Below are 13,940 nucleotides of genomic sequence, written 5' to 3'. Positions count from 1 at the left end.
AGGAGAGTCATGAGATCATCCCTGCCACAGCCCCTGACGTACCTGAGCTGTTGCCTCCAGCCAGCATGGTTGGGCTGACCGAGGACCTCCCCAGCCTGCTGGACACCACCGGCGGGCCCGGCGTCCCGTCCCATTCCTGAGCTTTCCCCGGCTCCCTGGAGGAACCCGTCCCGTGATGGCCTCCCCGCTCTTTGTTTTCCAGCTTTGGTAGGGGTTCGGTGCTGTGACTTCTGATCTTCAGCTCATCGAGTGGCTCTGCAAAAGAGACGGGTGCCTGCTGATAACCCACATCAGAGAACAATCTTTTGCTCAATATTCCATCTGTACCAACCATAAACCTTTTAAGGACAATCCATACCACGATTTTAGCATCTAGGCCTGAAACCTATAGTAACCGCTCTGTTACATCTTTTATGTGCCAGGAAAGTATTTTTGAAAGCTGCATCCTAACGAATTATGCTTTTATTATTGATATATCGAAATACTTGAATTCTTCTCAGTTGTCGTTTCACTGGGAACAAGTTCTTCTTCAGGCACTTCCTATGGACGCTCTCTCCTCCTAAGGCAATTCTGTGTGAGCGACATAATCTGTACTCCTCATAAGTGCCAATAAAAAGCTCATCTTCCCCCAGAGTGCCCTGTGTTAATGTTCTGGGTGTGCCCAGCACCATAACCTAGGGAATAACATTTCACTTGCTTGGAAAACCCTTGGAGTCAGAAATCAACTTTCTGCTTGCAACACCACGACTCAATATAAGCAGGAGAAAATCAAGAGCCGGTTGGTCGAATGATTTTTCCGGTGAAGCAGCAATGGCTGCTTTCTTTGCGGTCAGTGATTTTCTGTTCTTTTCCCAAGACCCTTATTTCATGCAGTATTAGATGTCTGCACCGCAGAGACCTTGCCTACGCACAACAGTTACAAAACCTCATCTTGTTTTGAGCTCTTTGATGTTCCAACCTGCAGATGAAAACTAGATGAGCGACAACGTGGCCAATCTGGAGTTTCCTCAATGAAACGTCAGATAGGAAACACGTAAAAACATCTAACTGGATATACGGTGCAATAGCGTATTTTATCAATTGCCACCAGTTATGAGTAAAAACTAATGTTAAGCATATACCACCAGGGCAGCAACACTCCATGAGAAAATGATAAAGCACCCCCAGTTTAGCAAGCCTCATAAATAGGATTCAGTGGCATTTTATGTGACAAAACGCCTTCAAAACCCAGACCTCTTCCTTGAACTTGCAGATCACTCACCTACTTTAATGTATGCAACAAGTCACTGTAATGAAAACCCAAACTGTTTGTTTTCCCTGGTCGGTGACCCCAGCAGAGCTCAAGGGTGAGGAGCAGTCAGTGTGGGTGTAACACGACATCTGCCTCTCGGGTACCTTTGCTGTGAGATGTCCGTGGCACAGCTCTGCCTGCTACAGCGAGCCGCGCCGAGAGACGCAGAGCCCAAATCCTAACTGCACCTGAACCTTTAGTTACTGACAGAAGTGCTCTTGTATTCTTTTCCTAAGCATCCATCTATCAAAAATAATTCTGTACTTTGTCACATAACAGATACATGCGACCACATCTGAATTTTTTCTTTACACCGAGAACATTCGCTTCTGTAAGATACGATTTATCTGTGAAGAGATAGGAGGAACAAAGTCACACAATTCTTTGGAAACGCACACAATCCTCTTCCCCACTGATCCAGGACGCTGTCTAGATTGCTGCTCTTGCTTTCCAGCCAAGCGAAGACAAAGCCAGAAGAACAGAACACGTGAGTGCCTCAGCGGCTTAACAAGACCTCCGAGCGATTTAATTAACGCCGCCAGCCCCGCGCTGCCGTGGGGACACCCCGGTTTGAGCGCAAAACCACAGAGTTGCCCACTTCAGTTTACTTAACCGAGAAGCATTTGTACTTGGTGCCTGATAAAAATGATTTGTGCGTTCTTAGCTTTATTATCAGCAGCATCAAAGCCCCGGCGGTTCTCTGCAACCAGCTGGAAACTATGGGAATACTCAGACTAAATAAAGATTTGGCTTATAGTCTCCTTCTTTATAAGGTGTAGAAAATCAGTTTTCAGCGGGCTGTCTAGACTTTGTAAATTTGCATTCCGCCATCCCTTCTTGGGGATTTTCAGTTCTCAGTTTATCTGAAAAGTAATATATCCTAAAAATGAAAACAGATTGAATCAGATTATAATGTCATGCAACCCATCACAGAACCTCAGTCATTGTTATTTGGTGATGGCTATCACCAACATTGATACTCAGTCAGAAAAACATGCCAGTGGTTTATGTAGCTTTCTGTAATATTACTTTCCTGCTCACTTGAAAATATGTAGCTGTTGCCTGCGGTCACCTCTGGGCTGGTGACCTTCCACCAGCTGAAAAAGAAACCAGTATATTTCAAACAGGGCAACCCCTTGATAAAAGCTACAGCAGGATTTAAACGGCCACTTCACCCGCTGAAAGCATGATCCCAGTTGTATATACATATCTTCTCCTAGAAGGAGCTGCTGCACAGCTTTTTTATTATATTTTTTTATTTGAGAAGTGCAGAAACACAGATGGGATCTAAGCTAACCTCATGCTGTTAAAAACCTTAATTTGGAGCTAGGAGATGCTGAAGCTCAGCACTAGGCTGGGAGCTCCCTCATTCTTCTGATGGCCACAGGCAAATCTTTTCTCAGTCAAGTACTGTATTTTGAAAGCTGGAATTATTATGGAGAGTGACTTTATTGTTCAATAATTCGCCAGCCTAAACAGTACATAAAAATGTAAATTTCAAGAAATAATTCACTGCTCTAAATATTTATGGATACAGTTGGTTGAACTGCCATAAAGGCGTTCAAATGTTGCAAGCAATTCCAGGTGTCACAGTATTTCAATATTCAAAGATATGCATTTTTCCTTATTTATTTCACCTAAATCTTAGGCTTTTCCATGTCAAGAATAAGGCGCTGGCTAGAATCTCTTAGATTTAAAAAATTCAAGCTGCCCCTTAACGGCTTGCTTATGTGTGACTGGCCGATCTGCACAGCTGTAAATTCATCCCGAAATAAACGCAGAGGCTGTTGATGCCCCCTGCAAGAAACACGGGTAACGCTCGGTGCCTGAGCCGTCCTGCCCCTCGGAAGAGGAGCGTGTTACGCTGCCAGAGAAAGCCATTCCCTCATCTCTGCTAACTGTGGCGGTTTGTCTATTCTGATTTCATCTGCTTGCTAATTGAGGAGAAGTTTGCTTTGCATATCAATTTTTAATACCCCTTTTTTTACAGTTAAACGAGAGTTGCGGCAGCCAGCTTGTTCAATTAAAAGCCGCTCTGACCTAGTTCTGTGCCAAATCGATCGAGAGCCTGAAAGAGTCTCAAAAAACATCCAAAGGGTGAGGAGACGTGGCTGAAACGCTCCCCGGCGCGCACCGAGCACATGTGTCCGTGAGCGGCGCCGCGTTTGTTTTGGCCTGCTTTACACGGAGAAACGTGGCAGAGATCAGCTCTGCCTGCTACAGAGCTCCAGAGGGAGGGAGGGACTGCTAAAAAAAGGTGATTCCCTGCTATTCTGTGCCTCACCCAAAGCTGCCAGGTGGGCAAGGCTGGCCAGGGGAACAGGAGAGGAAAAGGAAAAAACCCACGTGGCAACTAACGGAAGACTAACAAAAGAAGGGAGATATTTATACCAAAAGCTCATCTAAAGCTTTAGCATAAAAATCTTTTTCTTCATGTTATGACTGCTATAATCTGGTTGAAAAGGATGGGATGGAACATTAGAATAGAATAGAATAGAATAGAATAGAGTAGAGTAGAGTAGAACAGAACAGAATAAGGTAGGTTTAGAGTAGAATTCTTTGTTTCAATAACCTTCAGCTGGCATTCTCAGTCACTCAGAAGATGAAGTTTTCAAAATTCTGCATGGTAAGCCATACATTTAACATTGTTTAATGTCCTACATAAGGGGAGCTGAGTGATCCACGATGACCATATTTTGGCATATGTTATAGACGTGAGACAACATATCCCATTTCCAATGGGATCATCGCTATTTCTTAATGATTTTGTACGATACTGCAGTTGATCTTTTGAATGTGCCTGTGCTGCTGCCCTACCCTACAGCCTGATCTTTTGACTGAGAAAGCTAAAATATCCAGGCACTTTAAGAAAAATGTTTTTTGCCGAAAGTTCATGACCCTAAGTTTCAGAGCTTCACTTAAAAAATATCAATCTTTCATAGAAGTGCTGACTGTATTAAACTTGTCAACATTTTTTAGGTCATGTTTTCTGCTGAAAAACAGCCTTTGAACTATATCAGCAATTTGAATGCAGTGGTTTTTGCATTGTTTGACCGCAATTATTCTTTTTAAATCCTTTTAAAGTCTATGCCTTCATCCAGATTCAGTAGTAAATGAGAATCTGTTGTTTGTCAAAAACTGCAGAGACAGTAACGGGCACTGGGTGTGAAAACTGGGGACAGAAGTGCTCACCCTCATGTTTTCACATTAAAAAATTGATTTAAAAGTTGGAGTGAAAATAATTTTTTTCCTGGCTATTTTGTCTCTGTTTTACCTACCTTTATGAAAGATATTTTCATCAATGCTCTTCTCTTTATCAGCTCCATTGATGGATGAGAAAACTTGCCTTTCATTATCAGAACAGCTGCCCCACTTGTACAGCTCTGCCACCAACACCTCTTACCTGTAACAGGGAATCCTGACCTTGTCTCATCGTTAGTCCTACCTGGATTTTGCTCTCCGATTTCTGAAGCCAGGCATTTACCTGAGCAGGAAAATAGCTGTAGGTTTCCGGGTAGAAGGCACTTTTGGAGTTACAAATTTAAGTCGCATAGAAAAATAATTTCCATCTCCAGCACAATTAAACACGCAGCTTCTCTTTTTCAGATGAGTAGTTACAAGAACAATAGTTCTCCTTACTCATTCTAAAATGCCAGATAAAGTGCTAATTGCATGTTACTGTTTTAACAAAAAAAATAATTATTAGGGATGGGTAATTCCCTTCAAAGGAGTAAAAGTAACCTTCACCTTCACATCAAACCAAATGTAAATGAGCTTAATTTTGTAATATGCATTATTATCCTGACAATTATTTCCTCAGTGTTCCTGCACTTCTCACTTGAGCTATACTTAGCATGTTTGTACACCCCTACGGTTTCGTGGTTCAACATCTGAATCAATGCTACGTATATAACCCAAATAAAGCCATTTCTAACTCTTTGGTGTCTCTTGTTACTGAGAGACTCCTGGAAGGTCCAGAAAAAAACTTCAGGACAAGCACATCCACCTTTTCTCAGTTAAAAGTCTAAAGCTTTTTATTGGATGATTATGGCTAGATTAGATAATACACAGTCAAAAATGTGGAGGAATCCAGTAATTTTTCCTAGCCTTTACATTGCTCACTGCTATGTTCTGGATACCTCCGTGCCCTGGCCTGCAGAGTGGTTTTGCAAGGAAGAACAGCCTAGAACAAGGAGAGGAGCCCTCACCTACAGTGGGATGCCCCGAGGTTCATCCTCCTGGGCCTTTACATGGGGCCTTTCATGACAGGGTTTAGAACGGAGCTCACTCTGCCAGGAATCAAATCAGATGTGGCAGACAAAGTATGTTTTTAAAAAACGGATCTAAAAACCCCGGTGCCCAAGAAATGGCCAGCCTTTGTTACCACAGGTCAGTCAGGTGATAGTAAGAAATATTAAGAGGTGAGATGGCAGCCAGCAGCACTGTAGGACTTTACAACTGAGGGAAGAAACCTTGCTCTTTCCTTTAGTCCCTCCAAAGTTCCCACCATCTTCTCTTAAAGTAGCACAGCTCCTACAGCCAGAGCAGTGCCACTGTAAGTACAGATAAGGCATTTAATTAAACTCCATCTCTTCTAAAGATGCAATGACAGCAGCTCAAGAGATCATGAAACCAGGTTTGAGCTCATAAGCCGGCATGCAAAAGGCTTTCATTTAACAACGAGCTCAAGCAGCTCCTCTGGCTATGATGTAGATATTCCAGTTTCTGGGGGAGGAAAAAAAACCAGAAATCCATAGATTTTTGTTTGCAACAGTTTTCTCACTCAGGATAAATTCTGCTCTCCTTGAAGTGTGCGCAGCGTTCCACCTTCCTAAAGCTCACAGTCCTTGGCTTGGTGGTGAGCTCCAGGGGACTTGGGTTCATTCTCCTCAACAACCGACATCTCCTTCCCTGTTCAGTGCCATCTCCAAACACCCACCTGTGGAACACGGCGGGTTCTGAGCGCTTTGCAAACATCATGCCCGCAAACCAGGACAAGGCTCCATATGATTCTCCAATAAATCATCTCCAGCTGGCACCAGGTTAGAGACAACCAGGCAATCCCCCAGCAGCTCCACAGGGCACGGCCTTGGAAGGCGTTGATGTCCAATGCCGCCGGTGGCTGTCACGGCAGACCGAGCTGAAGCACGGCTCCCTCCCCAAGCCGGCCACACCAGATTCCCTGCCAAATTCCTTTAAAGCAAAGCAATCCAATTCCCAGCCTCTTTTTTTGTTGGTTTGTTTGTTTGTTTGTTTTTCCTTAGTTGTTTCACAAAAGGAGGACGGTGACGCCCTGCACTGATCCCACCTTCCCTAAAAAGCACAGCGAGAACTTCCAACAAATTGCATTCAGCAGTTTCATTGAAGGTAACATATGCTTACAGAAAACATCAGCATTTCTTAACATTATTACTGAGCACTCACAAATTGGTCATAAATTGTGTGGTTCCCTTTGAAACAAAACGACAATAAACTCTCCCCGTCCCACCGTGTGACTGCACCCTTCTGAACACGAGCTGTTCTAGTCACAAAGGACACATTCATTTTCTCGAAAGCCAGAGACACAGATGGTGTAAACTGGAGTGGCTTTCCCGTTTTCAAATAAGCAGCCGTGATTTATAAGTGCTGAGGCTTTGGCCTAAAGGCCGAGATATTTCTCTGGCTTAGAAAGGTCTGTTCAGGGAAGGAAAAAAAAAAAAGGAAAGAAAAAAAAATCAATGGCACTTAAAATTCAGAACCTTTTATCATTATTCACATCCTTAAGTGCAGCACATGTTACTTTGCTTATTCACAACACAGAGAAGTAGGTGCCAGTAAATGAATTTAAGGCATTTCTTTCCCTTTATTTTCAACAACTTTCCCACAATCGATGTCTTCCTGTACATTAAACCTCAAAAGAAAATGTCTTTTTCAGTCCTTTACCTGAAACTGTCTTTTACTTGAAATCTAACAAAAAGAGAATAGCTTTATCCCTATTAATTTTTCTTCTTCCCTCTTTACAAGTTTATTAGTTCTTCATAAAAAGTAGAGTTGATTAAATTGCTAACCAGAAATTCTATAAAGCAGGCGAGTATATACAAACAGAAGGAATAAAAAAATCCATATACATAATCACAAACAACAGCTGTTTCCAGAAAAACCTGAGCAATTATTTATGACATTATGTCTTCCTCAGTGCCTCTGTACACCGACACAGTCCCAGGAGGACCCGACTTTCTGATGAGCCTAAATTGCTGAATTAGAAGAGGAGACAATGTCACGGTACCAATTAGCGAAACCATTGCATATCATCTCAAAAACGCGTGTTTTCTGTTTTTATAACTGCACTTAACAAAGACATTCCTTCATCTTAAAAATGAAGGGGGCATCCCACCCATCAGAGCGTTGAGTGACTGGATACCCTTAAAGCAGTCGCGCTCACTTTTGCGTGAAGGCAGCAAGAGCGCGTTTCGGTGGAGGAACGGCACCTGATGAGGTACCCCTTCCAAACAAGTCCTCCAAACGGAGATCTCCCACGGTCGTGGACTGGGGAACACACGTCAGCTTCAGCGAGTACGTGGCTCCAGCTGGCCGGCGAGCTGATCTGGATCAAAATACTTAGCCCAGCGCCCATCTCCTATTGCTGGGGGATTACTGGGGCAGGATGACTCAAGACCACCCAACTGCAAAACCAGTCTTTTGCCAAGAGCTCGGTTCCTGAAGGACACTGACCACAGCTGGTCACCTCCACGTTTACACTCCAGTCATTTTTATTCCTGACGCAGCCTTCCTCAGGCTTTTACTACATGCAGTTACACGTGGTAGGACCATACCCTTCCAGTGGCAAACCAGCATCGTTCTCTTCCCAGGCGGCTGTTCTCTTACCCTCTCTTCCTTTTCCTCTGGCACCTCCCCAGCTCCCTCCTCTAAGTTTTTTCTTTCAGGTCTATTTTCAGGACCGTCGAATGAGATGTAACTGCTATGATCACCTTGTCTAATCTCATGCATATCATGGGGCATCAGACCAGGAAAGGTAACTTCTAGTGAGACAGCTGCTTCACCTGTGACGAAGAAGCCAAACCACCTCTGGCAAAGGCTCACGAGTCGCTGCGGCTCTGCAGGATCAGTTCTGCAGAGCTGGAGCGATCTCCTCGGGCTGAACGCGGCACTCGGGCCGCATGCAATCCACCGCTACGAGGCAGAAAAAGGCCTGGAGAATCAGGCTGACCTCCCTTTATATAAAACTAGAGAAAACGCATTAACCTAGAGGTTAGAAATGATGTGGGCTTCCAAATTTCAGTCTGGCCCTGACTCTCAGCTGTGCAGTAGGTGAGCAATGGCATTCAGTAGAGTAGCTATAACACTTCTTACAGCCAGCCTCGTCAGAGGCTGGCATTTCTCGTCCTAACTCTGTTAGAAATACATAAACTGAAATCCTGCCCCATCCATCTACATCCCTTGTCCTGCGTTTAATGCACAGAAGTGGAGGTTAAGCAACCAGACAGACCCACGTGGAATGGATTTTCACTTGACCCTCTTTTCCCACGTACCGTTCTATCTAACAGGGAACCCAAAGATGCTTTCTAGCTTCCAGGAAAGCACAGCATTTAAAGGAAGGAGAGAATAATAAAAAAAATTCCACTCTAACTCCAGGATTTCCTCATGGGAGGGTCTCAGCTGCCTGACATCAGCCTGAACTCCATTTTAACAAGTTGAGCCCCTTCTGTACCCCTTCCCTCCCCACACTACTGCCAACTGTTAGGTCATGTTATCCCACGCAAAAACTGGAAGGGTTAAAATATGATCCGTGACAATTAATAGTATCTATATTTCCACTCTTCTACATTCTTCACGGTCCATATCTTTCTTCAGGGGTTCTCTCCATCTTTCTGTCTCTCTTTTTTGACCATCTTCCACTAATTCTTTTCATTTTTAGTTTGGCCCTATGGTTTATTTTTCTTTGTTCTTTTCTCCCCACCTTACTAACTGCTCTAATGCATATTTGAGATGCCAACAGCACACAAGAGGACTTTTAGAAGAGCGCAGCACAATAAGCAAGCTGCTTATAAAACCCAGCTCCGCACATCGCAGCCGCAGCTGGGGGATACTGAGTGCGTTCAGCAACACGTCTGGGGCTTCAGTGGAAGCTCATCTCCTCAGAAATAATGTGGCCCTGAGGTGACAGTCTCCTTCGTATCACTAATCTCTCCCTGTTTCCCACTCATGCAACTCCAGTCGGCTCCACAGGAATAAAAGGGAGGGGGATAAAAACCAGGAAAAAATGAGAGAAGAGGTGAGAAAATAATAGAGGAAGGCTACAGGGGCCACTTTGCTTGTGTGTTAAAGCTGTTGACTGGAAACGAGGTTTACAGCACAGATTAAAAGCCAGCAATACATTCGGAGTTTGGACTCAGATGCCAGATTTCCACAAACTCAGTTGCAGCAATAACCATAAAGATAAGAGGGAATTTTCTCTGTAACTGCTGCAATATTTCTCAAACACACTCAGCTGAATACGAAATTTTGTATTGTGCTGGGTTTTTTTCCTGATCAGCATATGGCAGTGAGAGCTTCAGACAAGTCACAAAGGGCCGAGTCTGGGAGGATTCAATGAAAGTAGCTTGAGATGTGCTCAGAATAGTTGTGGATTTTAGAAGCAGATATTCTCGGTTTGCTAGCATGATTTTGTAAGAGTTGTGTCACTTCTTTTGTGTGTGTGTGTGTTTATTAACCTCTAGATTTTGGAAACCTTTCTGTACGCTGACAGCAAGTTACACGGAAGTGACAACTACAAAACCACAGCAGTCCCAGTCAGTCCTGTGCCACCCGCAGGATGGCTCTTCCACAGCTTAAAAATATGAATCCAAGAAGTGCCTTAGGCTTCCAGTGAGACTTTGAGGAGCAAGATTTCTTTAGCAGATTGTGTGCTCAGGCCAGGCTGCGCTATCTACCACTAGGTATAAGCGCAGCTCATGAATGCCATGGTCTGGACAGATTCCACGTCAAACCCCCACAATTTGGATTCTTTATGGCGCATCATTTTAATGTAGAACTGAAAGATATAAAATTCTGGATTTGTGTGCGTTTTCTGTAAGTCTTAGAGCATTTTTTACCCCCATAGTATCCGAGCACACACCTGTGTCCCTAACCCTTGACAACCTGGTTCTTGCTCCGTGCAGTAATCCCACAGGATTAAGTCCTACTGTAAATACCAGACAAATTACAATCGGATTAGACGGGCAGTCTGTTCATTTACTCAATACAGCTGCACTCCAGTCTTTTTACCACCGGTGCCTGCTTAAAACACAAATGTTTTGTCCTTGAAGTAAATGAACACAGTTTCTATTCCGCATCTCCCTTGTTTTTCGGTTTGTGACCGACATAGAGCACATTTTTAATTCCCAAGGAGCAAGCGGAATGCTCCTTGAGATGCTGAGAAGAAGGCTGTTCTTGGTAGAGATCTGCAAGGGCAAGATTTATTTCACATTTATCAGTGAAACGTCCCTTGAAAGGTCTGCATTCAATTTCAGCCAAGTGGAATATATGCATGATCTTTCTGGAGGCAGGTATAAGACAGCAGCAGAAACAAGATTTGCAGAATTTTGCCAGATTTGCTGCTGGAATTTCTGTATGTTCCCAACCAGGTATTTCTGTTTACATCGGTGAGTGTGAAACCGCCCAGCTCCCAAAGCTCATCAGGTAGATCTGGTGTAGCGTGGGGTTTACAGAGGATTTCTGCTCACTTATGAATAAGAAGCCTGTTTAATAACTTTCAATATTGTCTGCACTTTGCAAAAATCTCCCTACCAATTCACTGCAATTATTTATAAATGTCACATCACATCCCTTGTAATTGTTCCCAATGACAGGAATTGCCTTGCCTTTCAGCTACAAACTTGCTCCCACCTAGCACACAAATCCGGCGTTACTGTATTTTTATTACTGGGACCACTTGGCAAAACCCTACTGAATCATGTAGCTAAGACCTTCATAAACCAGTATTTATGACTGCAGGCCACCAAAATATTAAAGCCAAATCAAGCAAACACCACACCAGCTCATATTCTCAATATCCTGGTAACCCCGTTCTCACCTCCACCTTCTGATTTCAGCAGCGTCGTTCCCGATTTGCACGGGAGATAAGCGAAACTAAAACTGTCTGAACCTGCCGCGTGTGGGTCGACAGTTTTATGCCCCAGAGTACGAAAAATCAATATTGGCTTAAGATTTTCTTCCCATGCATTTGTCTGCGTGTGGGTAACGCGTTACAGGTCATATTGGTTTTTCGATTGATTCACAGCCCGGCTCCCAGCCAGGCACACCAGCATAGCTGGAAGAGATCCCCGTGGCACCACTCGGAGCGAGAACCACGAAATCATCGGGGCTGGAACAGTTTAGGTGGTTGCCATCGCACACGCCGTGAGCGCTGGCCAAGTTAAGGGAGATCAATGGACCCTTTGCCAAAAAAACAACCGCTTTCTGGTTGTTTTGCCGCAAGCTGCTGGGATAACTGTTATGTCTTTGGATTCATCAGGAGAGGAAGGATGTGGGAAGGTCCCACCTCACAGGGGACCCTTAGAGCTGCAGAAAAGTTAATGAAAACTGACTCCTTTTGTAAGACCAAGCCATGAAGTATACTTCTGCAGTGCAGCACACATACTTCAAAGTCTTAAAATATAACAATATCAAGACTTAAAACAATTTTAACAGCAATCGCTTTTCTTCCCATTACAAGAAATTTATCTAAGGAATCCAGACCTCGGAGGTATTTGATTTCTGCAGGTGTCTGATTTTGTAAAATACAGTGAAAGATACTGTCATACACGGAAGAATATGGGAAAATTACATGAGAACTTACTTTCTGCAGGCTCCTTAGATCTTCTGCCGCTGGAGGACTTCCTCAGGAGACTTCGTCCTGAGGTGAAGAGGCTGGTTAGTTCCTCCAGAGGACTGGTGGGTGTCCGAGAGCGGGAGCCGCTCTGAGATGATGACCCATAGGTGCTGACTGAGGCGTTTACCATCTTTCCTCCTTCTTGCAATGTGTTTCTGGCTGTAGAATGAGGCACTGATGGAGAGCTTCTTGAGAGACTTCCTGAATGTACAGAGTCATAAGGTGGAGGTCTTTTGAGGCTTAGGGGGGTAAGAGACCTACCCATGCTGACGGGAGAAGGTGAGGCAGAGTGACTTTTAGGATAACCGTGTGGAGACTGTGTTCTGTACAAGGTAGAAGGATGAGGAGGTGAGGAGGTGTGCCCGGGGGTGCTAGTTCCATGAGATACTGTCTGGTCTTTCTCCAGTTTTTGATGGCCTGGTGTATGAGGTGGCAGTGAAGATGGAGAAGCTCCAGCTTGCTGTTTGATGTAAGACACATTTTCTAAAACGGGAAGCTTTGTGACCTCCAGTGGAGTTAGAGGAGACTCGTCAGAATTGGGGGAACACTGCACTGGTGCTGGTGGGAACACCAGCAGCGGAGGTCTGTGAGAAAGCAGGTTTGGAAATGGTGGGGGGATATCACAAAGCAAGCCCTTGGGAGTCGATGGCACTGAAGACTTGGTGAAATCGAGGTCAGGCACTGTGGGAGTAGCACACTGAGAAGAACAAGTGTGATGGTCATATTCACATTGACATTTTGAATCTTGGCCTACGTCGTCAAATATCGGGTACTTCATCTCCTCGTAGACTGCTTCGCTTTGGTCGTCCTCGTCTTTTTTGAAGTCTCTGAGAATATTCCCAACCATTTCGATATAAACAGGTTCTTCCTCCTCCGTGTCCGGGGCGGGACTGCTGACCTGCGATAGCGAGGAGTCCCTAGTGAGCGTCGTCTTCGTTGGGCCGTGCTTTTTGATATATGTTTCATCAAAAGATGTGCTTAGCTGAGTGTTTGGATTCCGTTTCGGCTTCGGAGGTGGGATCTTCTTTGTGTATTCATCGCTGTGAGGTCTCGGTTTGGCTGACACTGAAAACAGAGCAAAACATACGTTTGTCAGAAGCACGTAACACGCTTTGCCGAGCGCAGGATCTCTGTCACAGCATCACAACTCTGCAATGGGTTTCCTGGGGCCAGCCCGTTGCTGGTTCTCTCTGGCATTACATCAGCAGAACACTACAAAAATAACCCGCAATTCCAAATACTCCTAATCTTCCCCCGGAAGGCTCTGACACTCCAGTCTGAAGTAGCTGGTGAGGGCTCCTCTTCCTCTGAGACATCTGTTCTCCCCCAAACTCTTTGGGCAGGGGGCTTTCCTTTTTTGAATATTACGCTTTTCAAGTATCGCCGTGGGATTTTAAAGACCCCAAGAGTTGCCAAAGACACAAACCCGAGTATCCAAATGAACTCTTTGGGCTGCAAGAGAACGGGCGGGATCCTGGGCGCTCACACGGGACCAACCGTGCGGTAACTCTGCAGCGACACGGTAATGAATCAAGACCTTTCTATTTGTAGAAAGTCCCTGCACAAAGCACAACATCTCTGCCAGCACTGACTGAGGAAGAAAACACTCACATACAAATACTGTAAAGTTTGCTGTTGGGATAATCCCAATCGTTTGTCTGGGCTCCATCCTGTGAATTAACGAGACTTCAGTGAAGTCAAGGGGGAACCACGTATCTCACAGCTTCAGATCCTTCCCACGCAGGCTACTTCTAAAGACAACAGACCATTTTGTCTTTG

At 44.6% G+C, this 13,940-nt stretch overlaps 1 protein-coding gene across 1 annotated transcript in view; it reads right to left on the bottom strand.

The window, feature by feature from the left end:
• Positions 1-42: 42 nt before the first annotated feature.
• Positions 43-13,940, bottom strand: part of NYAP2 (neuronal tyrosine-phosphorylated phosphoinositide-3-kinase adaptor 2) — a gene marked incomplete at its 3' end in the record, with an annotated part of 63,905 nt that continues 50,007 nt past the window's right edge. Inside the window, exons 3-4 of the mRNA XM_009869231.1 lie at positions 12,129-13,226; positions 43-255 (exon numbers count right to left, since the gene is read on the bottom strand). Coding sequence (XP_009867533.1) covers positions 43-255; positions 12,129-13,226 — 1,311 coding nt within the window. The remainder of the gene's footprint in view (positions 256-12,128; positions 13,227-13,940) is intronic.

Source organism: Apaloderma vittatum, unplaced genomic scaffold (assembly GCF_000703405.1).
Source record: "Apaloderma vittatum isolate BGI_N311 unplaced genomic scaffold, ASM70340v1 scaffold5850, whole genome shotgun sequence".
In the NCBI taxonomy this organism is placed as follows: domain Eukaryota; kingdom Metazoa; phylum Chordata; class Aves; order Trogoniformes; family Trogonidae; genus Apaloderma; species Apaloderma vittatum.
The sequence above is the reverse complement of the archived record's forward strand: the minus strand, read 5'-3'. Positions and strand labels throughout refer to the sequence as shown.